This window comes from Onthophagus taurus, chromosome 7 (genome assembly GCF_036711975.1).
Source record: "Onthophagus taurus isolate NC chromosome 7, IU_Otau_3.0, whole genome shotgun sequence".
NCBI classification, from domain to species: Eukaryota; Metazoa; Arthropoda; class Insecta; order Coleoptera; family Scarabaeidae; genus Onthophagus; species Onthophagus taurus.
In genome coordinates, this window is record NC_091972.1 from 29634266 (window position 1) to 29660178 (window position 25913).

The 25913-nt window shown below is 32.2% G+C and overlaps 1 protein-coding gene across 1 annotated transcript; it reads right to left on the reverse strand.

Moving 5' to 3' along the window:
• Window positions 1–684: 684 nt before the first annotated feature.
• Window positions 685–25779, reverse strand: LOC111420158 (transcription termination factor 2-like). Its single transcript, XM_023053080.2, has 11 exons — window positions 25623–25779; window positions 25516–25563; window positions 25366–25419; window positions 14092–14975; window positions 13125–13464; window positions 12831–12926; window positions 12310–12760; window positions 2077–2642; window positions 1884–2017; window positions 1645–1827; window positions 685–1580 (listed from the first exon to the last, which is right to left on the reverse strand). The coding sequence occupies exons 1-11, from the start codon at window positions 25636–25638 to the stop codon at window positions 1068–1070; spliced, it is 3285 nt and encodes a 1094-aa protein (XP_022908848.2). The 5' UTR covers window positions 25639–25779; the 3' UTR covers window positions 685–1067.
• Window positions 25780–25913: the final 134 nt, after the last annotated feature.

Consider the following 25913-nt stretch of genomic DNA (forward strand, 5'->3'; position numbering starts at 1 on the left):
GATATCAAATTTAGACACCTCTATTGGTAGAAAATCAACGTTATCACTAAGAAATAAGTTGCTAATATACAAGCAAGTATTAAAACCAAAATGGACATACGGAATTCAACTGTGGGGATGTACCTGCAAGACAAATGCAAGTCTGATTCAAAGATTCCAAAACAAAGTACTAAGGTGCATAGCGAATGCACCTTGGTATATAAGAAACACCGACCTCCATCACGACTTGGAAGTACTATCGGTGTCATCAGAAATTGCATCATTCGCATCTAAACATGAGATGAGATTGCACGATCATCGCAACATCGAGGCCATCCAGCTTCTTGACAACGAGGATGTCTTACGTCGCCGTCGCCTTCAGAGGATGATGTCGTTCGATTTAGTGACTTAGTTGATTCAAATGCGAGCAATAGTGCAGAATTATAACAAAAACAGTAATAACCAAAATGTGTATTCCGCGTATCGCAGTGCGTGCGTTTTTGTCTTAAAACGGTAAAAATATGACAATATTTATCTGCATTGTGTAAAGCAGACTGGACCATTTGGAAAAGCTGCAAAACGTTATCTTGTTTAATTTTGAGTCAAAAATAAGTAACTAATTAGTATGTATTTACTGTTATACAATTGTGCTATGCATAATATTAAAAAAATTATATATTAAGGGGTATAAATAAAATCACAATAGAGTGAACTAAGACAAAGTTTATTTTCATTAAGATCTGAATATGGTAAATTAAATACAAAAATAGTTTATATTCAATTCTCTCATTAATATTGTTTCAAGGTTAAGTTATAATACTAATATTTTATTTTCTATTCTTATTTTTTAATGGCATTTACAATTTTGATATCATGCAACCAACAATTATTTGTTTAACTTTGATTCTTTTTATTGTTCTTTTCCTATCAAATAATTGTTGCTTACAGAGCCCATCAACAGCCAACTTAGATAGTTTATTCATATAATCAACAGCTATTAAACATAATTTACAAATATTAGAAGAATCATCACAGTATTAATATTATTAAAACTACTAAATAAACTACAAAACAAATACTTACACAACTTACATATTAAATAGAACTCGAAGGTCTTGAAGTGACAATTTAGTATGTTCAACTTTGGATCCTGTTAACATTGAATTGGCGATAGATAATTTATAATCTTGAATATTTTTGACTTGTTCTTCAATAGTGTTATTTGTAATAAACTTATAAATATAAACCGGTCTTTTTTGACCAACCCTGTAAATCCTGTCTTGAGCCTGGGACTCCAATTGAGGATTCCAATGAATATCAACAAGCAAAAGGTGATTCGCTCCGACTAAATTCAACCCAACTCCACCTGCTGTTAAGGAAAGCAACAACACTCTCGTTGGATGGCTTGAATTATTAATATTTTGAACAATTTCCATTCGTTTGTCAATCTTAAGCGTTCCATCAAGTTGCTCATATTTAATACCTTCTTCTTTTAAAAATTTTGCTACTAATCTTAGAAAGCTGGTCCATTGAGAAACAATAATTACTTTTTCTTTTTTCTCATTCACAATTTCATTTATAGTTTTCAGAATCATTTCCACCTAAACAAACAGATATTATCTACTGAAATTTCAGACTATGTAATTGATGAAATCATCACAATACCTTTTTACTTTTATAATCAGATGAAAATAATGGATTCTCAGAGGAAAACTTCTTTGTAACTTCTACTTTAACAGCTGGTCTTTTCTCTTCTTGATCATTTTCTAAATCTAATTTTTCTAATTCTTCCATAAGATTCATCACTCCGTCATCTTCCTCTTCTTCAAGGTCAGCATTCTCCAACATCTAACAAAAAATGTAATTAAAGGTGTATTCATAAAATTATTATTTTTTTTTATTACTTGACTGATCAATGATGGATGACAACAACATTGTCTTAAACGCAAAAGTACCATTAAAATCTCGTGTTGTTTCACTTCTTTACATCTTCTTGACATTTTTTCATATATTTTATAGTAAGGATTACCAGGTTGTACTAAAATTTAAAAGAAAGTTTCATTAAAAGATAAAATAAATGTGCAAAATGCTATTTACTTGGTTTCGTCACCGTTGGTCTTTCATTAACATTCCAATCTCTACCCTTATTACTCCTTTGACTTAAATACTGCGCAAAAATCGTTCGAGAAAAAATCAAAACTTTTTCATAAATAGCTGTTTCGTCTTCAGACAACTTCACCTCAACCACTTTCCAAATTCTCTCAGGTAGTGATTGCAACGCCCCCTTTTCTTGTAATTGAGCTTTCGTTCGTCTTAGCATTAACGAAGCGATGACCGTTTGAAGTCTTTGATAACCCCCGGTGTCTTTGTTTGAAATCCACGTTTTCCAAATCCCGTAATCATCAAAAGGTGTGCACCGTAAAAACTTCATCAAACTATACATGTCCAATTCTTTGTTATGGACTGGTGTTCCCGTTAACACCCATCGCGATCTCGCTTCTAATTGACATGCGGCCGCCGCGGTTTGCGATTTATGATTTCGTATTTGATGACCTTCATCCAAAATAACTCGTCGCCAATTTATTCGGAAAAGTGGGGTGGATTTTGATGCTTCGTTTTGACAGATTGTATAAGTTGTTATTACCATATCATATTTTGCTAAACTAAATATAAGAATAATAAAGTAAGTATAATAATAATAGCTATTTACATGAGTTCATCTTTATGAACAAATTGCAAATGTTAGCTGTATTTGACGCTTAGTTGTAGAGCTTAAAATTTATGATCATCATTATTTCGATTTATCCATAAAGACTTAAGTTATTAATTCGTTAGATGAATAGGTATTGTTAATTGTCGCATAAATATAATTTGAATTAGAGTAACACAGAAAAGAAGAAGATGAATTAAATCAACGTTTTCTATAGCGTTATAGGTAGAATACAATGATAATAGTAAATATTCAAAATTCAGAGAATCAACAAGATCTTTTAAAAATTTCATACTATTCCAATCTAATTTTCAAGAAATAAAAATAAACTGATTGTGAATTATATTTAGTTATTTTTGCATTTACCGGCTTCAATTAAATAACGTCACGACTCTTTATTAGTACAAACGTCACATTGTGCGTTGTACAACTGGTATAGTTTCCGATATTTCTGGTGATTTTTATGACTGAATTGCAGCCAAATAACGAACAAAGACGGGTGTTTAAAAAGAGGTAGTTTGCGAACCCAAAACTCACCCCTGTGGCGTGAGTTGTTCAGATCAGCATTAACGGAAATTACAAAAACATAATCTTTGAAAACTAAAATACCATTACTTTGTGTGAAAATACAACAATTTATTCAAAATTTGTATCTCGAATATGATGGATGCATTGTAGAGGGTAAGTTGATAGAACCTTTTTTTCAAATTTTCGGACAAGCTATCACATCCTGAAGTCCTGCACATATATTATGAAAGACCCTATATATTGACACACAATGTCCATAAACTACTATTTCTAGGAAATTCACCGAATAAATGCGTCTAAGGCTCATTCTCAGAAAGGTTGGAAAAAAAGTTTACAAGTAATAAATTTGTGTAATTTGTACTTTGAGAATATAATTAAATAATGAAAATAATGTTATATTTAGAGGTAACGGAGTTGACAAATAATAATTTAATTCCAAATGTTGTTCCTAACATCTTAACTATCAAATTTATTCCGAAGTAAACTCAATGGCACATCATCATCTGATGATGATGAATCTGTATATATAGCGCTATAACGCAGAGGTGTTCTATACTCCATAGATCCAAAGTTATAGTGTAAGCAAAGCTCGCCGGGTTCACAATACAGACATGTCAGTTCTCTGAAAGTAAGTCTATTCCTTCGTTTATTGATCCAGGTGACTTCATGAACTTTCATCGTACCTTTAAACGTAGGAATATTTTCTGGGGTCAGTTCGTCAATAATAGGGATTAGTTTTTCATTGATACGAAAGATCTTGATCCCTTTTATTGACTTTTGTAACACTTTTACTAATGTATCACAATCTGGTATGTCGATTCCTTGTGCGACTTTTGAGTCTGCTGTACGTTTGATACAGCCTCCAATACCATCAGGCGCTCCTTTTCCATGGCCACTTTCGCTATAATGCCATCGAATTGTCTCTGCTTGTAATTTTTTGTGCAGGTGTGTGGCAATAAAATAAAACATCTTTCTGTTCTTATATTGGGTGGATGGTCCATCCGATAAGAAATTGATATGTCTTACCCTGGGAACAATCATTTTAATATCTTCAAAAACATATCCTAAGTCATGGCGAAGACTACTTGATTACTGTACAGTATGAGATATGGTCTGTTGAGTTATTGTGTGGATGCTTGTAATATACAACTAAGGTATGAAGAGATATCTGAAGCTTTGAAGAGCCAAAGTGTGCAGATTGTACTTCTTCAGTATATTTACAGCAGTAATTTTCAGAAAAATCCATATGGATCAGGATTTCATCAACAGACAGATTCTTTTTCACTGCATTTATACACCGATATTGATGAGATATATTCCTGAGGTGCAACATATATCTCGGAATAGATTGTATCAATTCTGTAACTGCTTGGTGTTTCTCTACTGTTTGCTTTTCTTTCACTGTTCTTTTACAAAACTTTATTTTCCCTTTGACCACTACCTGTACCGATTTGTTAACCCATTTCATGTATGTCATTAATTCCTTTGTATTGTAGTGCAGAACGGTCACTGTATTTTTGTTGCACTTGACGCATTTGCGTTCGAGGCATTTTTCATTTTTGCATATATTAGCAGTTGAACAGCACATTTTTTGGACCACTTGAGATGGGGTGTTATCTTTGATAATGTCTAAGATCCCTAGCTTATGCACCAAAAGATTCATGTTAGTGTGGGTAACACATAAACAAGTATCTCTTTGGCGTGCTGTAGGCTGCAAAATCCAAAATGGTCTCATTCGACAAAATGTGGAGTAACCGATGCGCAATTTTGAGTATATTTTATTAAATTTTCTATGCAAATTCTGTAGGGAATCGTTCAAGTAGCGTTTTTGTTTTTTGTTTTTCTTGTATGTTATCGTGTCCTTTTTCCCAGGACAGAGTCTGCTGTTTTCGTCTTTTTCTAAATATGTACGAACTGTTTTTCTGATGGAAATATTATTCAATGGGCGTTGTTTACTTATAGCACTTTCTATGTCCGATTTACGAGGCTTCCGAGTTTCATGTTTTTTATACTTTTGTATAAGTTTTTTCGCTTGTGCAATTTCTTTCTGGAGTACATTTACCTTGTTTTTGAGTTTATTATTTACATTTTTGGCCCTTAAAAGCACAGAACTTGATGGTGTAGAGTTGTGGTTCTTCAAAGCAGCTGCCTTTTTTGCTTGGTAATGTTTTTTACTATGTTCGCTCCATTTTTTCCTTTTATGTCTTTTATCTCGATCTGTTAACTGTGATGTCTTTTTTATTTTACCGCAGCTAACTCTGTGGTGATACCGCTCTCTTTCCTTCAATTTAGCAATTTCATAAGCCTCAGGATCTTCTTTTCGTTGCGCTCTTAGTCTTCTCATAGCATCTCTCTTCTTTTGATTGCATAATTTCTTTTTCTTTGATGTTGTAACCGCTGTTTCACTTAAGGCCTTACCTCTAGTTTTTACCATCTAGCACAAAAGAATAATAAAAGGTAAAATCGAAGTTACACTCAAAATTAGATCTCGTCTAAAGCAAAAGAAACATGATGCATATAAATTTGGAAATTATAGCATTTGAGCGCTGTTCTATTTTTTTTTAGCTTAACTAAATATTGAATACATTGAAAATAAAATGTTTACAGTTACATAGTGCATTATAACTGTTAAATGTGACTGTAAATGTTCCTGCCTAACATTAGTAACGGAGTTGAAATTCACGGAGTTGAGAAAACGCGCTTTCAAAAATATTTAAAATTAAACTGAATTTGATTTTATGTTGATAGTTGCATACCGTGTTCGTATATTTTTTACTAATATACTTAATGTAATTACAGTAAGAAATCGCTTATACTTTACTTTTTATGACAGGTAACGGAGTTGAGAATCCGAATGGTCAGAAAAATATTTGTAGAAATCAATCAAAATCTTGAATATATTCAGCGTCTCAATTTAATATTTTTTGACAGTTATAGTGTCGTACTAATATCAACTTCCCTCTGCAGTGTTTACAATGAGCCGGGTAACCATGACGACACGAATATTTATATTAGAAGATGTGGTAACGGAGTTGAGATTAAAACGAGGGACACAATATTTCCGAGATTAATTTAAAATCGAAATCTATAAGAAATTGCAAACCATCCTCAAATCTATTTGTTAATTATCCCAAATAAAAAAAACCAATAAAATAATATAATACTATTTTATTTCCGATTTAGAAGTAGTTTTAGTTGTAATTTTACCAGAGGGACACCTGATTGATTAATGAAGTGCAAACCAACTTTTACAAATTTTTAAGTTTTGCGTACATAAAATATTTGTTACTTTGATGTAACTTAATGAAGAGATACTAATGAGTCTCACTACATTGCTTTTTGCTCGAATGAATGTAATTTGTTACATTTATAAGATATGATATTAGAGGGACACTTTTTTTGCCCTTTTGAGAACGACCCCTAAACTGGTTTCTGATAATATGAAAGATGATGTAATCCTTATATCTCATCATACATCCCAATGGTGTGTTTTGCACCAATGTTTCAAGACGTATTTTCAGAATTCATATTTTTATTTCGCGTTTCAAGATATATATGAGGAAAATATGCACTAAAAACTTGCAAATGTCAAAATTTTAAAGAATTTTATGCCCTAAAAATAGTTTTATTTCTATTGTATATTTTGAACAGAAATTTTCAATAGAAAAGAATTGTTGCAAATATGGTTTAAATAGCAAGAATTATGAAATATTTTGATATCCAATTAGTGCGATATCGGACGATATCTCCTTACAGGGTGTCACTAGAAGAAAATGTTTATACAGGGTGTCACACAAAAAACGCCCCAAGCTGTAACTCTGTCATTTACGTTCCGATTTTAATGAGCCAGGTATCAAATGAAATAGTTTGATGATTCATGCTACAAATAATTTTTTTCCAACGCCATCTTGAATTTCAAACGAATATGAACTTTTGTTTTTCAAATTGCACCGTATATTTTTCGTCACGTCATTAGATAGAGATTTTTTTTCTGAATCCAATGATGTACAGTACATCCATTTTGAATGTACTTTTACCAGAGAAAAGGCACCCTGTATATAGAGGTTATCACACAAGAATGCCTCAAGCTGTAATTCAGTCATTTACAATCCGATTTTCACGAGCCAGGTATCAAATGAAAAGGATTGATGAATACTATGATTCATGCTACAAATAAATTTTTTCCAAAGCCATCTTCAATTTCAAGCGATATCAACTTTTGATTTTCAAATTGGTCAATATGTTTTTTTTTCACGTTATTGGACAGTTTTTTTTTTTTAATCCTTTGATGTATAACATATCAATATTAATGGTAATTTTAGCAGAGAAAAAAATTAAAACACTTTCCGAACATTCTCATAAAGTCACTTGCGTTATAATGTAGTGTGCCATGGAAAAAAATAAATAATAACGCATAAAACTGGTAACAGACATTAAATGCTATTTCAATGGCTGAAACCCGTTATTAAAATTGAACAAGTAATAATTTTATTTTACAAAGAAAAAGAAAAACAAAAATCAAAACTAAAAAAAAATCACAAATATTGTTCGAATTGATTACCGTCATGCTCAATACAACACTGGCATTTCCTTATAACGCCATGCGTGGCATTTAATATGAAATTGTTAGGTATTTCCTGACAAACTTCAATTATTCGGTTTCTCAAATCATTTACATTTTGTGGCACTGCTAAGTAAACTCGATCTTGGAGATATCCCCAAAGCCAAAAATCTAAGGGCGTAAGGTCAGGCGATCGCGCAGGCCAACGAATAGGTCCATTAGTGCCAATCCATTGTTGATTAAAATTTCGATTCAACCAACTAACGTTTATGCGTGCATTATGAGGAGTAGCACCGTCCTGTTGAAAATATGTTTCACGCAGTCCCGCAAGTGGTAATGCATCCAAACAATTTTCAACATCTTCACTTAATAGTTGGTGATATTTTTGCTGATTTAAGGAACCGTCGATAAAGAACGGCCCAATCAAGCAGTCTCCAAGTAGGCCACACCAAACATTGCAGCTAAAACGACGTTGATGGTTATTGTTGATGACCAATCTAGGATTTTCTTGGCTCCAACAGCGGTGAATGTTGCGGTTAAAAATTCCATTATTAGTGAAAGTACACTCATCTGTCCAAATAATTTTAGAATAAAATAACGGATCTTGTTGCAATTTTGTTAAGTAAAAATTATAAAATTGAGACCTTCGGATCGGATCATTTCCATCTATTGCTTGCACCTTGTGAGCAATATACGGCTTAAATTTGTGTTTTTTAAGCACTGCACATGCAGTACTTCGAGACGTATTAATAATGTTCGCAACTTCACGAACAGAACTTTTGGCGTTTTCTTCAACTTAATTTCGTCAAACTTGACGAACGTCAAGTTTCGTCAACTTGACAAGTTTGACGAAATTAAAAACGAAATTATCCATACTTTAAATAAGAAACCAAATAAAATTTCAATAAAGAATAAAATGGAAAATAAAAAGAACTAGAAAACAATTAAAGATAAACTCAAAAATAATAATGCTGTATTTACCAGAGGAGATAAAGGAGCAGGTATAGTAATTTTAGACAGGAAAGTTTACAATGATTAATGCACTCCAATAATATACAACCAATCAGAGTAACGATCGTTTAAAATTTCGACCAATGACGTGATTTTTTAAGTGGATAAAAGTTACCTAGGTTTTTCAACTCAATAAATCACACGTGATATTTTATAACTGATAAAAACGCGACTACCATATATATACTTTTGTTTACTGTCACATTTTTGACAAGTGTAATTAAGTCAAAAATAGTTAATAAATAATTAAAAATTGTCAATAAATTGTGCAATTGTCGTGTATTAATCTCCCTAAAATACGCTCGAGCTTGATTTTAAATCAGGATAATTTTATTTTTAATTCACTCAAGTTTTGTTACCCTTTGGAAATAACTCTCAATCAAAATCAAAAGATAAAATCGCTCCAGCTAAAGCTGTCGCGATTTTATCATGCTTTTGATTTCGAGTTATTTCCATGGTAACAAAACTTTCGTGTAAAAATAAAATTATCCGATTAAAAGTCAAGCTCTTGTGTATTTACCCCCGAAAAAACAATAGATTTCTTGATTAAAAATAATTATATTGAACTAAAAAACAATCCTTTAGAAAAGATCATTAAAAATACTAGAAATATAATTAAAGAATGTAAAGATACTTTAATTCAATATACTCCTTAATAATTCGGAAAAAAACTTTTACAATTTCTATTTTATGGAAATTAAACCTGAAATACCTAGACTCTATTCTCTGCCTAAGCTTCACAAAGAAAATATGCCAATAAGACCTATTATAGCATACGGTAATGCACCTACAAAAAAATTAACAAGATTCATGTCAAAAATTTTCAACCACATAAATTTCGAACCTAAGTATACAGTTAAAAATTCCAAGGATTTTATTGAAAAAACTAAAAAGCTAAATATTGACGACTCTTTATTTGTTTCCTTTGATGTTACAAACTTGTATTCGAATGTTCCTATTGAATTTACTCTTAAGGTTGTCTCGCAACTTTTTGAGAACCACTTTGCAGATCAAAATACGTCGAACAATTTAAATAAAATTCTTAAACACGTAGTTACTCAGAATTATTGTTCTTTTGAAGATAAATATTATCACATACCTGATGGTTTACCGATGGGAATGCCCTTATCAGGATTAATCTCAGATATATATCTAGATTTTATTGAGAAAAATATGATTCTTAATTATAACAGTATATTTGAAGAAAACATTAAATTTTGGTGTAGATATGTAGATGACGTGTTTTGCATTTGGAAGGGAGACATTTCTCAGTTAAAACAATTTTTAAAATATCTAAACAACATACATGAAAAATTAAAATTTACCATGGAAATAGAAAAAGATAATTCATTGGATTTTTTGGACCTTACTTTAACTAAGACAATAGAAAACAAAATTAAATACAGTATTTTCAGGAAACCTACAAACTCTTTAACTACTATCCCCTACAATTCATACCACCCACACAATCAGAAATTTGCAAATTTTAGATTCTTAATCAACAGAATATTAGATTATCCACTTCACAAAGAAACTTTAAAAAACGAAAAAGATTTCATATATAAATTAGCTAACAATAATGGTTTTCCAAGAAGTTCTATATAACAGACTTTTTTATAGAATTATAAAACAAAAAGATCCGTTAAATACTAAAATAAAGCACTCAAATTTGACATATAAACCTATAATCTACAATCGATATACTTCAACTATGCAACCCCTATTCTCCAGATATGATATCTCTCTGGCATATTCTAATAATAACACAATTTTAAAATTATTATCAAATTATAACAATAAAAAAGAAATAGATATAAGAAAAGAATGTGGCGTATATTCGATAGAATGTAATAATTGCAATAGTATTTACATAGGACAGACAGGAAGGAGATTAGAAACACGTATCAAACATAAAATGGAAACGGGACATAAAATTAAATACAAAGAAACTAAATTAATACACAAATGTAATAAAGGTCAAAGATTGGATTTGCTTGAAATTTTGGAAATTTTAAAGTATAAACATAATCAAAATTATAATTTATTAAACGATCAAATACAAATTAATACTGAACCTATTTTCACTTTATTAAAAGATTTTAAATTTAAATATAAACAGTGTTATTCAGGATGAATACCAGTTTCCTTTTTGCTTGTTCCTTTTGACCTTCAGTCATTTTTCGTATCTTTTGTCAAATGTAAACGCGTGTTTTGTTTTATATTATTTTGGATTTTGTTTTAAGTGTATTTTAACTTTTGATTTTGAATTTGATATTCTATTATATTTGTTCAATTATTAAAGTAAGAAATTTTCATGTTTGGATAAAAAAGATGAAGTTAACTTTGGAGGATGTGTTAAATTTGATGATTAATATATTTTTTCAACTAAACTGACAGTAAGTAAATTTATAGAAATTTTGGATTTATTTCATATTGTTTTAAAAAAAAAAAATTTTTTATATAAGATTCTACTGAAGATGAGGATTGTTTCCTCGAAATCGATTTAGAAGCATAATAAAATAAATAGCAAGAAAGAGGAAAATTTTGTTTTATTTAAATTGATCTATATGTATACCTCAATTAAACGAATCGATGTTTCGTTATTCATTTTTTTGTATACGGCAACACGATCACACACGATTACCCACGAATGTTTACTGCAAATGTTCGTTAGCAACAGCTGGAACACGATATGCCGAGCGCGTGGTCGTTTAAACATCGCGCGGCACGCCGCGCAATGTCTGGACACACCTTAAGATGTACGTTTATCGAGATGGTAACAAAATCCTTAGTAATATAACAAGATGTTGCAAAGAAGGAGAGAAAATTCAAAGATATAAAACTTTTTATCAAAATGTTTGAAGTTACAAGTTAAATTTTGAATAGTTGAATTTGAAATAGATTAAAAATGAAGTGATATTGAAATGTTGAACGTTATAATATAAAATTTGAAAAGTTTTTGATCAAAAGTGATATAAACAAAAAAAACGTTCAACATTTTAATATCACTTCATTTTTAATCAATTTAAAATTCAACTATTCAAAATTTTATTTGTAACTTCAAACTTTTTGATAAAAAGTTTTATATCTTTGAATTTTCTCTCCTTCTTTGCAACATCTTGTTATATTACTAAGGATTTTGCTCCTAAATTTACGACGAAATGAGTCGTCTTCAGGCACGATGAAGACGACTCATTTGTCGACTCGAAACAATTTGTAGCACCGAAACTTTGCAATAAATTTTTGGTCATAACAGTCTCAATTTTTTAAAAAACTATGTTCGTTTTAAAATAAGTTCAATATTAAGCCTCACCAGGTTAAGAGAAAAAAATATGGTACAATTTAACTCTCATTTCTATTTAAACGTCAAAAAAGCCTAGACCATAAGCGATTGTACACCTGTATAATAATAGCATTCTGTAAACGTTAAACATTATTCTGAAATTTGACAATTTCATTCCCTTTTGTGTTACTTTTCCATTCTGTTATAATTAAACAACTATTTGAAATATTTACTTACGTTGTTGCTCGTGTTTCCCTTTTAGGTCCATGATAACATTCAATATTAACCAATCCCCTTTTACAATGTTTTGAAACTTCTGCTTCCCATTGTTTAACTAAACTGGCTGGACAGACGATCAACGTACCCCCATGAACAAATGCCTTTTGTCTACTTTTCCACTCATTTTCATCGCGATCCGGCGCACTTTCTATCGATTTTAGCATTAACGAAATCATCGTTAACGTTTTTCCCAAACCCATATCGTCCGCTAAGATACCCCCAGAAGGTTGTTGTTGTTCTCGCCACGATAACCACGCGACTGCGTGTTTTTGATGAGGCATTAATGAAATTTTCAATCCTTTCGGATCATCTGCAAGGAAGTCTTCCTTTGGACAATTGGATAATGACCCATGTAGTTGTTGGAGACGTTCCATAGTTAGAGATTTTTGAGTATTGTATGTCGAAATTGCTATAAATGTGAAAAAAAGACGGTTTTATTAATAAGATTTTTTTATATTTTGTCGCTTTTTTGTATTTACCTTGTCGCCCAAAAGTTTTTGGTTGGACGACATCAGATTGAATTTTCATATCTTCCCAAGTTGCTTTATTATTTGAGGGATTTGCGTCCTGAAGTGCTGTATTAAATAATTTTATACAAAAATAAAAATTATTTTAAACTATTTTGTTATAATTCTTTCATCTTTGTTTTTGAAAGTAATATTTAAAAAATAATGTTACAATAAATGTGAATATTTAAGGACATATGCATTCAAATATTATTAATATTTTCCATATACAATGGATATATTTTAATGGATTACACTATATCTTACCTGCATCTATAACCATTTTATCAAGCCGATCTTTCGCAATTTTTAAAGAAGATTCAATACTAACAACCCTGCCACGCATTAGTTTACCCTTATCTGGTAACTTAGACAAATCAACGGTTCTAAACACGTTATTAACTTGGGCCAAATCCTGCTGCAATTTCGTAACTATTCGCTTCTGGTCGTCATAAACGGCTTTAGTAACAAGTACACGTTCGGGAGTAGCTTCCATTGTAGGCGGAGGCGCCGGTTTCTCAGGTTGAAAAGTTTTAGGTTTTGTTGAAATTGGCACCGGGTCTTCATCGCTTAATTCTATTACATTTGTTGATTCATCTTCTGATAGCTGAAACATTTTTAACATAAACTATTTTATTCTAACTCTACAGCTTGACAAATCTATCTTGGCCAGTAGATGCGCAGAAGAAAGAGTGCGATAGTAAATCATTGGAATGAGAGCCGAACTTGAGACATCGACGACCGCAGGTGTAGCTTGCCAAAAACTTACAATTTTAGTACATACGTCATAATACCACAGCTTCTCAGAAATACGTATCAGGTGAAGTTGTAGATGATGTAGGCATGTAGAGGACCGCAGATTAATGATTAAAATTATACCAACCTGAAGCTGGTCATTATTTTGTGACACCTCGGCCGCAAGTGGCATCGCTTTATCAAGTAAAGTTGTAGATCTTGTAACTAATTAAGTCGTGGCCGCCTGCAGCCGCAACTAAGTGATTAACATTATATCAATATAACACTGATCATTATATTGTGGCACCTTGGCCGAAAATGAACTCGGCTTTATCAAATAAAATTGTAAAATATGTACACGAATACTTTTGTTGGGCACTGTATAGCAAAGACAGATAGATTGCACTGTACAGCCAAGATAGATTTGCCAAGCAGTAACTAGAATTTAGTTACACAAAAAAATATTATAAAACTTATTAAAATTATTATTTTTACTTACCACTTCTAAGTCGTTACCAATCATAGTACTGCATAAAGATGATTTAAGGGATTTAAAATTCTCGGATATCCTTGACGAAGGTCCTTTGAAAAATTCGGGAGATGGTGGATTTGATACTTCAGTTGATACAGATTCTGAGGAATTAAAATCGACGACGGATGTACTTTGAGAAATCACTTTATCTTCGTTTGATGAACGAGTTTTACTTTCATCTAAAACTATTATATTTTCCTCCTTACTTGCTGGATTATCGGAAGACTCTTCGCTTGAGTCCTCTGATGAATCAGATTCTGTTGCATCAGAGTCAATTATAGCAATTTTTTTCTTTCTTCTGACACCAAAAAACGAACTTTGTTCCATAATTTCGGAATTTTTAGCATAACTAGTTACGTCGCGAGTTGAATTGTCTATCATATTTTCTTCGTCCTTAGTTGTTGTTTTTGGGCTTCGTTTCGATTTATTAGTACTATCAGCAAAGTCACTTTCCTCATCAGAGGATTCATATTCTGATGCGCCAGAAACTACACTTGTGTCCATTTTTATATTATTAGGGTGATCAGTTTTATCTTTAGTCAAATCTTCTATATTATCTTTGCTTCTTTCCTTTGATAATTCAGATCCTGATAAGATCTTAATGAAAGGGTATTTTTTCTTATTGCTAACATCACTTGAGCTCGGTTTCATAACAACACTTTCTTTGGCGGGTGTAATTTCACGATACTCCATTGAATTTCTAACCATGTGTTCATTATCATCATGATCATTACTTGAGTTTGTCGATGATGCAACGTTAGATTCATCAGATGACTCAGTTTCTGATAACATCATCGCAGATTCTTTCTTTGTTCTACTAATGTGTGAGCTTTGTTCAGTTGTTTCGTTTCCTGTTCAGTATAAAACAAACATACATTTTAGGACATTATTTTATCATTTATACAAAATAAAGGACTAAAGTAAAAGTCTCAGCCCATTTTAAGACTTTAAACTTAAGATATAAAATGGGACAAAAGAAAATCTACACAATATGTTGTACTGCGACAATCGCCAAGTCAGGTCAGTGGCAAAGATAACTGCTCAGGTTCTTAAATAAAATTCTTAAATACGGACATTTCGACATCTGCATTCAGCAAGCTATCGATTGCAATAAAAAACATTAAAATCAATCAAACTTTTCTCTAGTTATAATCAAAACACTGAAATCCTATCTAATTGGGGTTAACTTCGCATAGGTGACTACGAAATACTATATGGTCCATGTGTATGGATTGTAAAGTGCGGATATACAATAAAATGTTCCCGGGTTTGACAGTGGCGATGTTAATAAACACCTTAGCATGTCTCATTCCAGGAGAACTGGTCCACAGTAGGCGAAGTCTCTCTTCAGCCTACAGTCCAATCCTATATTTGGCCATCGCAAATGATACACCAACTGCTGGTTCCGGTCCCACAAACGCTTTAGCGCTGCCCACTCGTGCTAGCTCATCAGCCGCTTCATTGCCAGCAATCCCAGAGTGTCCCGGGACCCAGATCAGAGAAACTCTGTTATCACAACTCAGTGTGTTTAATGTTCTCTTACAATCATTAACCAGAGCCGACACCGTTTTCACGGCATGCAGCGCCTGGAGAGCGGCTTGCCTGTCTGAGAAAATTCGTACTGTCATGTTCTTCACCTCCCATACTTCCTGGAATACAGTACAGTACGTACCCAGGCTGTAGGCTTGCTTAATTCGAAGTGTCTAGCAGTATACTCCTGCTCCGACCCCTTCCGGCGTTTTTGATTCATCTGTCAACATGCAAATATCTGCCTGAACCAGAGAATTTTCATTTTCAATCCAGGACTGCCGCTCAGGCAGTACAATCTGGTATCGAGCATTAATCACTGATAGTGATCCCGCTAAATCTAACGGCATTGATAGCACAGTATTAGTGCTTCTAATGTCTTCCGCAGCCCACTGGTAGGACATGTCGGAACAGTTTTGACCATATTGCTTAAATCTGTAAATGGTTGTTCTAGCCATTTTCTCTATATGCAAATGCAGAGCAGATAGGCCAAGCAGAACCTCCATTGCTAGAGTTGGCGTTGTAGTTATCGCACCAGAGATTGCCAATCCAGCTACCCGTTGAATTCGTGAAAGTTTATAGATCTAACCACAGTCACATAGTCCACAGTCACATAGTCCAGTACAGTCTTTCAGGGGGAAGATCTCAATTTTTTCCATAAAGACTGCGACAAGTCCACAAGGATAGTCTAGCTTTGTGCAAAATTCCCTGCAATAATGACTTACCGCCTTGAAATATGCGAAGACAGTAACAAACTTAATAGCATGTTATGATTAGCAAAAATAAAGTCCCCCTTTTTAAATAAAGTATAAAGATAAACTCAGGAAAGACCAGATGAAACAGGATAGAAAAGCAAAGACCAATTCGGGATTCAGGATATTGTGAAATGGCGGAAACGACACAAGAGATTTTGACACAACTACGTCCGATAATAGACTGCTGAAAATTGCTCTTAAAAATAACTGGTCGGGAGCCAGATCACTAGGCAGACCACCAAAGATATTCAGAGCCAAATAGTAATTAACTGCTCAGAGGATATTTCAGAAAACCTCATCAATGATTAATAGTTGATAAAATAGCTGTAAAACATCTTCCTAATACAGCAGAAATTAGTGATGCGACGAGTCGGCTACTTTTGGTATCGAGTCGACTTGAGTTAGATTTGAAAAGTATCGAAATACTCGATTCTAAAGAATCAATTCAATTTTTGAGAATCGAGTCTGACTCGATTCCGATGCTTTAAAATTAATGTCAAAAAATAACTTAAAAATTAAACTCAAGTTGAAGAATCAATACAGTTTGAATTCCAAATCTTATGATTCCGACTCGATACTTAGAATCGAGTACAAGATAATTTAGAATAGATTCTACGCAAATAATGTTGAGAATCGAAGACTTGATTACCCGAAATCGTGTCAAGTTGCTGGTTTGGGTAATAAATTAAAATTTAAAAAAATTACCCTTACTATCAAAACTATTTGAAAAATTACTATTAAACTACAATGCTACAACCACCTGTCATAGAAGAAAAAGCCCCAATACCACACATCAATTTGGGTTTTGGAATAAACATGCAACAATACACCAAGTGCATAGAATAACGAATACTACCAAAATAGCAATGGAAGAAAATAAAGTCTGCTCCGCCATATTTTTAGAAGTTGCACAAGCTTTCGACAAAGTCTGGTTAGATGTTTTAAATTACAAACTAGACCAAATACTACCATCAACGTATAGTCAACTATGAAAATCGTATCTTTCTGATTGATATTTTAGAGTAAAATACGAAAACGCTTATTCACCACTACATGAAATACTAGCTTGCCTTCCTCAAGGAAGTGTGTGCAGATGACACAGCAATCTTGGCTGTTGCAGAAAATTATGTATAGTGGAACCTCTCACAACGAGTATTTCGAATAACGAGTAAAATAAATTGTCTCGCTTAACGATCGATATTTCGTATAACGAGTGACACGCATAGGGGAAGTCCCTTATTCTCGTCACTAGGTTGTGTGTTGAAACTTTCGTCACTAGTGCTTTGTCTGACCAAATGTCGACCTGTTCGGGGTTTCTAATCGATCGCATTTCAGCGGCATTATATTCCTGGTCGCTTCTTGCTTCAGAATCAAAAAGAAAATTTTCCTAACCATTTCTTATATTCCGGGAAAATCGTTTTTCTTCAAACAATCGCAACTTTTGGCCTGTTCGGGGTTCTTAACCGATCTAATTTCAACGGCATCGTATTCCTGGTCGCCTCTTGCTTCAGATCCAAAAAGAAAATTTTCCTAATCATTTCTTATATTCCGGGAAAATCGTTTTTCTTCAAACAATCGCCAATGCAACAATCAATTGGACAGTTGTTTATAATAAGTTTGTACTTTTCTAGTTTCAGTAGTCATTGGATCAAAAAATAAAACTTGCTGATCTTCAACATTTGCTACCATTAGCATCCAATGACTACTACGTAATATAGGGAAAAAATATTTTTGGAATTTGCTAATTGTTTTTGGTAAAAACCCGTTCATAATATTTTCTAATTCTCCCTGACAAAATATTTTAATATTTTTATCCTTTGCCAATATTCTCAATGCATAATCAACGACTAAATTATCCAGCCACATGTTGTTTGTTCATTTTGCAATTGATTGTATCAAAGCTTTCGTAGTAAAGCGTTTCGTTATTAAATTTTGTAACGACATAATTTTTTGATAATTTTTTTACATTAGGAATTTGATTAATATAAGACAATTTTTTCGGAAGGTCTGTTTTAATTTTCTTTGAGTACGCCACTTTTATGTGTGAATACGCTTTTATGTTTTTTTTTTGTTTTCCCCAACATTCTTCAAATTTTTTTGCAGGTTGTCGTGCGCGCGTTGCACATTTAGTTCTTTTAATATTATATCTGACTTCGTTGTATTTCCTTAGAACATAATTTCTGATTTTACGAATAAATCTGGACGGTTTATCTCTTAATTCATTTTGATTGAGAATATTGTTTTTAAAAATGTTGAACCAGTTTTCAACCAAATTGTTGTGTTGTATTGGTTTTAATAAACTTATCCAAATCGGCATATATGGAACATGCTGTAAAAACGTCTGTAAAAATTGACTTAAAAAATAATTGTTTTTCTTTAACTGTTGTTTATCTTTATAGTGATTGCAATTGTCCTGAATTTTCTTAATTAATTTTCTTATTATTATTTCTTTTTCGTAGTCTCCAGCGACTTACAGCCAATACATTTCATGTTACCAAAAAATTTTTATGCATGTATGCTCGTGTTTTGTTAAACCCTTCATCGAAGACTCATATTTCAAGGCCACCACTTTTTTCTTTAAGAAGAATACGATGCCGTTAAAATTAGATCGATTAGAAACCCCGAACAGGCCAAAATTTTCGATTGTTTGAAGAAAATCGATTTTCCGGAATATAAGAAATAGTTAGGAAAATTTTCTTTTTGATTCTGAAGCAAGAAGCGACCAGGAATATAACGAAGCTGAAATAGGATCGATTACAAACACCGAACAGGCCGACATTTGCTTATGTTTGCAGAAAATCGATTTTTCCGGAATATAAGATATGGTTAAGAAAATTTTCTTTTTGATTCTGATGCAAGACGCGACCAGGAATATAATGCCGTTGAAATGGGATCGATTAGAAACACCGAACAGGCCGACATTTGCTTATGTTTGAATAAAATTGATTTTTCCGTAATAAATGAAATGGTTAGGAAAATTTTCGTTTTGATTCTGAAGCAAGAAGCGACCGAGAATATAATGCCGTTGAAATGGGATCGATTAGAAATCCCGAACAGGCCGACATTTGCTTATGTTTGAACAAAATAGATTTTTCAGGAATATAAGAAATGGTTAGGAAAATTTTCTTTTGATTCTGAAGCAAGAAGCGACCAGGAATATAATGCCGCTGAAATGGGATCGATTAAATACCCCGATCACGCATTTTTTCAGTTTAAAATCTATGGCTGGAATCTATGGCCAACTTCACACTCGTTAATTATTTCTCAAACTATTAATGTTAGGCGACTAAATAATTGTGCCATTTAAAAAAATGAGGTTATGGTGCTTCCAAATTTCGAAAAGTTAACGCGCCGTACTAAAGTGACTAAACGTTCTAGACAGCCGTACTCGGTACCAAAATATACTCCATCATGTTGTTTAAGCATGTTCTGAATCCTAAATTGATATCTCAAAAATCGAGTGTTCTATGATTTTTTGAATAAATGTCCGCTGGAGCAGATTTTTCTAGAAAAATTCGAATAACTCGAGAACGGCCGAATAAAATTGCAAAAAGTAAAGGTATTTATAAACCCTCAAAACAGACAAATCCAAATATGTAAAAATATACAGGGGGTGTTCCATTTAAAAAAATAAAGTAGGTGGCGACTTCCGGTATAACCGGAAGTGCTAAAAATCTGAAAATATTTTAGACGAAGAGAACGTAATTGATAATACTTAAGTCTGAATTCTCAAATTTTTATTTTGGCCAGAACCCCAAAAACGTCTAATGACCGCTCTCGCTGAGACACCTGTATATTGACACACTATGTCCATAAACGACTATTTTTAGGCAACTCACTCAAAGGGTTTCTGATAATACGAAATATGATATAATCCTTATATCTCGTCATACATCCCAATGGTGTGTTTTTGCACCATTAAATGTTTCAAGACGTATTTTCAGAATTCATATTTTTATTTCGAGTTTCAAGATATACAGGGTGTTCCGGTGACTCGGGGCATAAAATTAACCTCATATACTAGAGCAAAAATGATGACGATTCGTGAAAAAAAATTATTATAAAAGTCTTCAAATGGCCAAGATATGGGCCATCAAAGTTCAGAATTTTTAACACATTTTTCTAAATATTTTCAATACCATTTATGGTAGAGCGTTGAAATTTGGTACAGGGTAAACAAATATCAAGCAAAATCATTGAACCAATTTTGACTTTGATCGGGCGGCGACAACCATGTTATACAGGCTGTCCCTAAAATTTGTTTGTTCAGAACTTCTTTGTTCGCTCGTAATCCTACATTTATTTTTGTACTTTTTAATAGAAAATTTATTTTAGAAACTTTTATCACTCTTCGAAAATTTTGATAACATTGAGCGTTTTCGAGTTATACGCGAAAATGTTAAGCTTTGATTTCAGTCGTAACAAACAAAAAAAGGAAACATATTCCGCAAGATCTGAGTTGGCGATGACAATTGAAAAACGAACTGAGCTAATAACTATTATTTGCATAAATTTCTAAGTGCAGACTGAGTTAAATCCAGTGTTAATTTATTTTAGTTGAATAAAAGAATGTAATTTTCAAAACTATAAATTTAATTTTCACGGTAACAACAAACAAGAACATAACAAAAATTCGAACAAAAATATTAACAAGAACAATAAAATTATAAACAAATAGTAATAAATAAAAAAGAACAAAAAAATACTACGGCATCAATGCACGCCTGATATCGCCGTTTTAAATTAAAGCGCACTCTGCGGAGAACATTGATCACAGTTCGAAGTTGATCAAATGAATCAAAAATTCGCAACCTCAGTTGATCAACTGAAGTTATTTCAACGCAGTAAACTAGCGATTTAACGCGTCCCCATAAAATCTACAGATGTAAGATCCGGCGATCGGGGGAGCCAACTTATTGGTGCACCTACTCCTCGTCCAATCCACCGTCCCGGAAAACGTTCCTTCAGAAATTCTTGGACAGCCTGTGTGCTATGCGCAGGAGCACCATCATGCATATACCACATTGCTTGCCTTGTATTTAAAGGAACGTCATCTAAAAAATCATCTAATTCCTCTAAATGTCGCCTCTATGTATGTCCATCCAGCCTTGATGGCAAGAAAACGGGTCCAATAAGTACATCGCCCACAATACCAGCCCAATCTCCATTGTGATATCCAAGTTTTCTTAAATCTTGGATTTTCGTCTGCCCAACTATGTAAATTTCTCAAATTGATGATTCCATCTTTAGAAAAAGTGGATTCATCTGTAAAACGCACTTTTTCTAAAAACTGATCATCAATTTGGATTTTGTGCTGCATTATTTGGCAATATTGCAGTCGCAGTGGGTAATCACAATCAGCCAGTCGAACTTCCTGAACTTTGTAACAATGAAATGGATAAAGCTGTTGCTCGTGAAGAACACTCCAGACAGTTGTTTTTGAAGTTAAAAAGTGCCTCGCCATATCCAAAGTATTAGCTGTAGTATTTTCTTCTACGTAGTCTAGCATATCTTCTTCTAGTTCGGGTGTTCGGACTGATCTTACGTTACCGTTGTTAGTAAATTTCGGCTTAAACGTCCCATATTCCCTTAAACGGGTTGCAATCCTTAACCCTTTGTGTCCCAAAAAGTCAAAAATTTTGAAAGTTTGTGACAGAATTAAAACGCTAGGCCTTTGGAATCAATTTTAGCAAAATATGCAATCCCCCTATTCCAGGGGGATAATGGTACTTGAGAGTAACATCTAAATCACATTATGATATTCAGAAAAACAGATCTTTCTTCTTTCATTACAACATAAATAAACATTTCACGCAGTACATTTTGGGTGGGGTCTAGCTTTGGCAGAACAATTTTCACAACTTCCTCTTTCTTTTGAATTTGTGCTACGACATTTTCGTGGACGCAGTAAATTTGAATATTTATTTATTAGACCTATAGCTACAGAACGACGAAAATCTGAGAGAATATTGAGAAAAAACATATTGAGCAAAAACTAACATTTTCGCATAATATAAGTGTCAAAAAAGATGCTAATTCAAAAATTCCTGGAAGCCGTGTTTATTGAAATTAAGAAATGAAACTTATTTTAAATTAAAGCTTAAAGCTTTCTGTTTAAATCGATGTATAATAATCGTTGGGTTGGATTGGAAAAATATTGAAAGAAAAAATGTTGAAATAAAACTTACATTTTTTTATAACCTAAAAGTGTCAAAAAAGATGCTAATTTAAAAATTCCTGGAAGATGTATTTGTTGAAATTAAGGAATGAGATTTATTTTAAATTAAAGCTCAAAGCTTTCTCTTTAAAATGATGTATAATAATTGTTGGGTTGGATTGGAAAAATATTAAGAACAAAAATTTTGAAACAAAGCTTACATTTTCGTATAACCTAAAAGTGTCAAAAAAGATGCTAATTTAAAAATTCCTGGAAGCTGTGTTTATTGAAATTAAGGAATGAAATTTATTCTAAATTAAAGCTTAAAGCTTTCTCTTTAAAATGATGTATAATAATTGTTGGGTTGAATTGGAAAAATATTGGGAGATAAAATGTTAAAATAAAACTTACATTTTTTTATAACCTAAAAGTGTCAAAAAAGATGCTAATTTAAAAATTTCTGGAAGATGTATTTCTTGAAATTAAGGAATGAGATTTATTTTAAATTAAAGCTTAAAGCTTTCTCTTTAAAATGATGTATAATAATCGTTGGGTTGGATTGGAAAAATATTAAGAAAAAAAATTTTGAAACAAAACTTACATTTTCGTATAACCTAAAAGTGTCAAAAAAGATGCTAATTTAAAAATTCCTGGAAGCCGTGTTTATTGAAATTAAGGAATGAGATTTATTTTAAATTAAAGCTTAAAGCTTTCTCTTTAAAATGATGTATAATAATTGTTGGGTTGGATTGGAAAAATATTGAGAAAAAAAATGTTGAAACAAAACTTACATTTTCGTATAACCTAAAAGTGTCAAAAAAGATTCTAATTTAAAAATTCCTGGAAGCCGTGTTTATTGAAATTAAGGAATAAGACTTATTTTAAATTAAAGCTAAATGCTTTCTTTTTAAAATGAGTGTTTAAAACTCCCGGTACTTTAAAGTACCGTCGGGACACAAAGGGTTAAAAATGTTTTTCGATTGGGCGCTCTGCGGTTCGGAAATTTATCCCGATAACGGTTAGCAGCTGCTACGGCGTTTCCATGACATTCCCCTAATGTCAAAATCATGTCAGTTTGTTCACTAAATGTGTAATTCTCCATTTTGAACACTTAAAATTAATAAAAACTTAACTCTACAAAAAACTATCATTTGTGTTTAAACGATATAAGCAAGTTGACAGCTCAATTTGTTTTTTTAATTGCCATGGCCAACCTTGACTTTTTCGCAGATTTTTGTTTTTTAGTGTTACCATTGAAATCGAAGCTTAATATTTTCGCGTATAACTCGAAAACGGTCAATGTTATCAAAATTTTCAAAGAGTGATAAAAGTTTCTAAAATAAATTTTCTATTAAAAAGTACAAAAATAAATGTAGGGTCACGTGCGAACAAAAAAGTTCTGAGCTAACAAATTTTGGGGACACCACCATGGTTGCCGCCGCCCGATCAGAGTCAAAATTGGTTCAATGATTTTGTTTGATATTTGTTTACCATGTACCAAATTTCAACGCTCTACCATAAATGGTATTGAAAATATTTAGAAAAATGTGTTAAATTTTCTGAACTTTGATGGCTCATATCTTCACCATTTGAAGACTCAGACGAATCGTCATCATTTTTGCTTTAGTATATGAGATTAATTTTATGCCCCGAGTCACCGGAACACCCTGTATACATATGAGGAAAATATGCACCTTGCAAATATCAAAATTTTAAAGAATTTTATGCACTAAGAATAGTTTTATTTCTATTGTATATTTGAAACAGAAATTTTCAATAGAAACAAATTGATGCAAATATGATTTAAATAGCAAGAATTATGAAATATTTTGATATGTATAGCCTAACAACCTTAGTGTTATCCTACAAACAACTAGCACCTTCAAATCTGGAAGTATATGGCTGTAAAATAATTTTAAAAACGCTGGTGCGTATTCACACCAGCGGGAATAAATGGGTTAATTGCTAAAAAAAGCTTCTAATTAAAATAACTCAAAAACTAAAAGCACTAGATATCAACATGTCTTATCAAAGCCAACTCAATTTTGTGTGTAGAATCAGAATACGCAATAAAAACTATATCATTCCATTTAAAATAACATATGTTTATTTCAGTACGTCGTTATGGAACAGCCTGTATGTATAAAATCTTTTCCATTTATAGTGTGCTAAATTTCCTACAACTTTTGTCTAAGGAAGAACTGCGTATCTTGGCTCCTTAATGTCATTCATGTACTTTGTCGCTTATGTGGGACACCTGTATATGTGTTTTTTAAAGATTACCTAATCAAAACTTTTGCAATCTTCTCACTTTCACAAAAAAATTGAAGCAAAAATGTGATAAATATGGTTCATTTAGCAACTGGTAGGGAAGATTGGAAGTACAAAGAAGGAGATTCTATTTTATTTTCATGTGTGGGTTACTACAGTTATAAAGTTGTCATGAACCACATTGATGTAAAATGTAAAGGGTTATATAATTTGATAATAATTCATAATGTTAAAATTTTAGTATAGGTTAATTTTCACAATATTACTAAAGGCAAATAGTTCCTTTTATTCATTCAGTATGATTTGTGCAAATGAATATTCATATTATACATATTTTACTTACTAGTTTACATTTGCCTTATATATCCATTAATACTAATTAAAGCTTTACACTTCATTTTGTTTCATCAAATCATATAATTCTCTTCTTGTATTTTAATGTTCATTTGTACAACCCAAACAATACACAATAAATTCCTTATAATCAGAGAAAATGTTTTAATGCCAAATACATTTAAAAAAAGCACTTACCCATACTGTTTCTGGAGCTGGAGTAATAGCCACTCATACTATCATCGATTAAACCTGCAAATACAAAAATAAATAGGTAGCAAATTAATGTATATTTAAATAACTTTCAAAAGTGAACATGATTTTCGTATCATATAAAAACAAACTTACCAGACTCGTTTCTTGTCGAATCACCCCTCATGCTATCGTCTACAATACCTTGACATAAAAGATTTTTGTAAATGAAACGTTAATAATTTATGATAAAACGAACTTACTATCGCTTGTGTCCATGATAACAACAAAACAGTTTTGAATGAGTACACCTCGAGTACACCGTCTTTTTATAAATAAAACTTTAAAATATTCTTTAAAACTATTGAAAGGATTACGAACAACATGAAAAACCGTTGACTGTTCTTGACATTCGAATCTAGGGAAATTTTTCTATTTTTAGGGAGTTTTAGAATGTTATAAATGACAAATCAACGTTAACAGGAACCTGTAAATGATAACATTGTGAAGTGCTTCTAATGAAATTTATAGCTAATAGATGACTCTGTATTTTA

What these genes read in the sequence shown, in the direction of transcription:
- LOC111420158 (XM_023053080.2), bottom strand. An exon ending in TTCGACAAGAAACGAGTCTG is followed by an intron (nt 25,420 to 25,515) that starts GTAAGTTTGTTT and finishes TTGTATTTGCAG; the next exon opens with GTTTAATCGATGATAGTATG. An exon ending in ACCAACGGTGACGAAACCAA is followed by an intron (nt 2,018 to 2,076) that starts GTAAATAGCATT and finishes TTTAAATTTTAG; the next exon opens with TACAACCTGGTAATCCTTAC.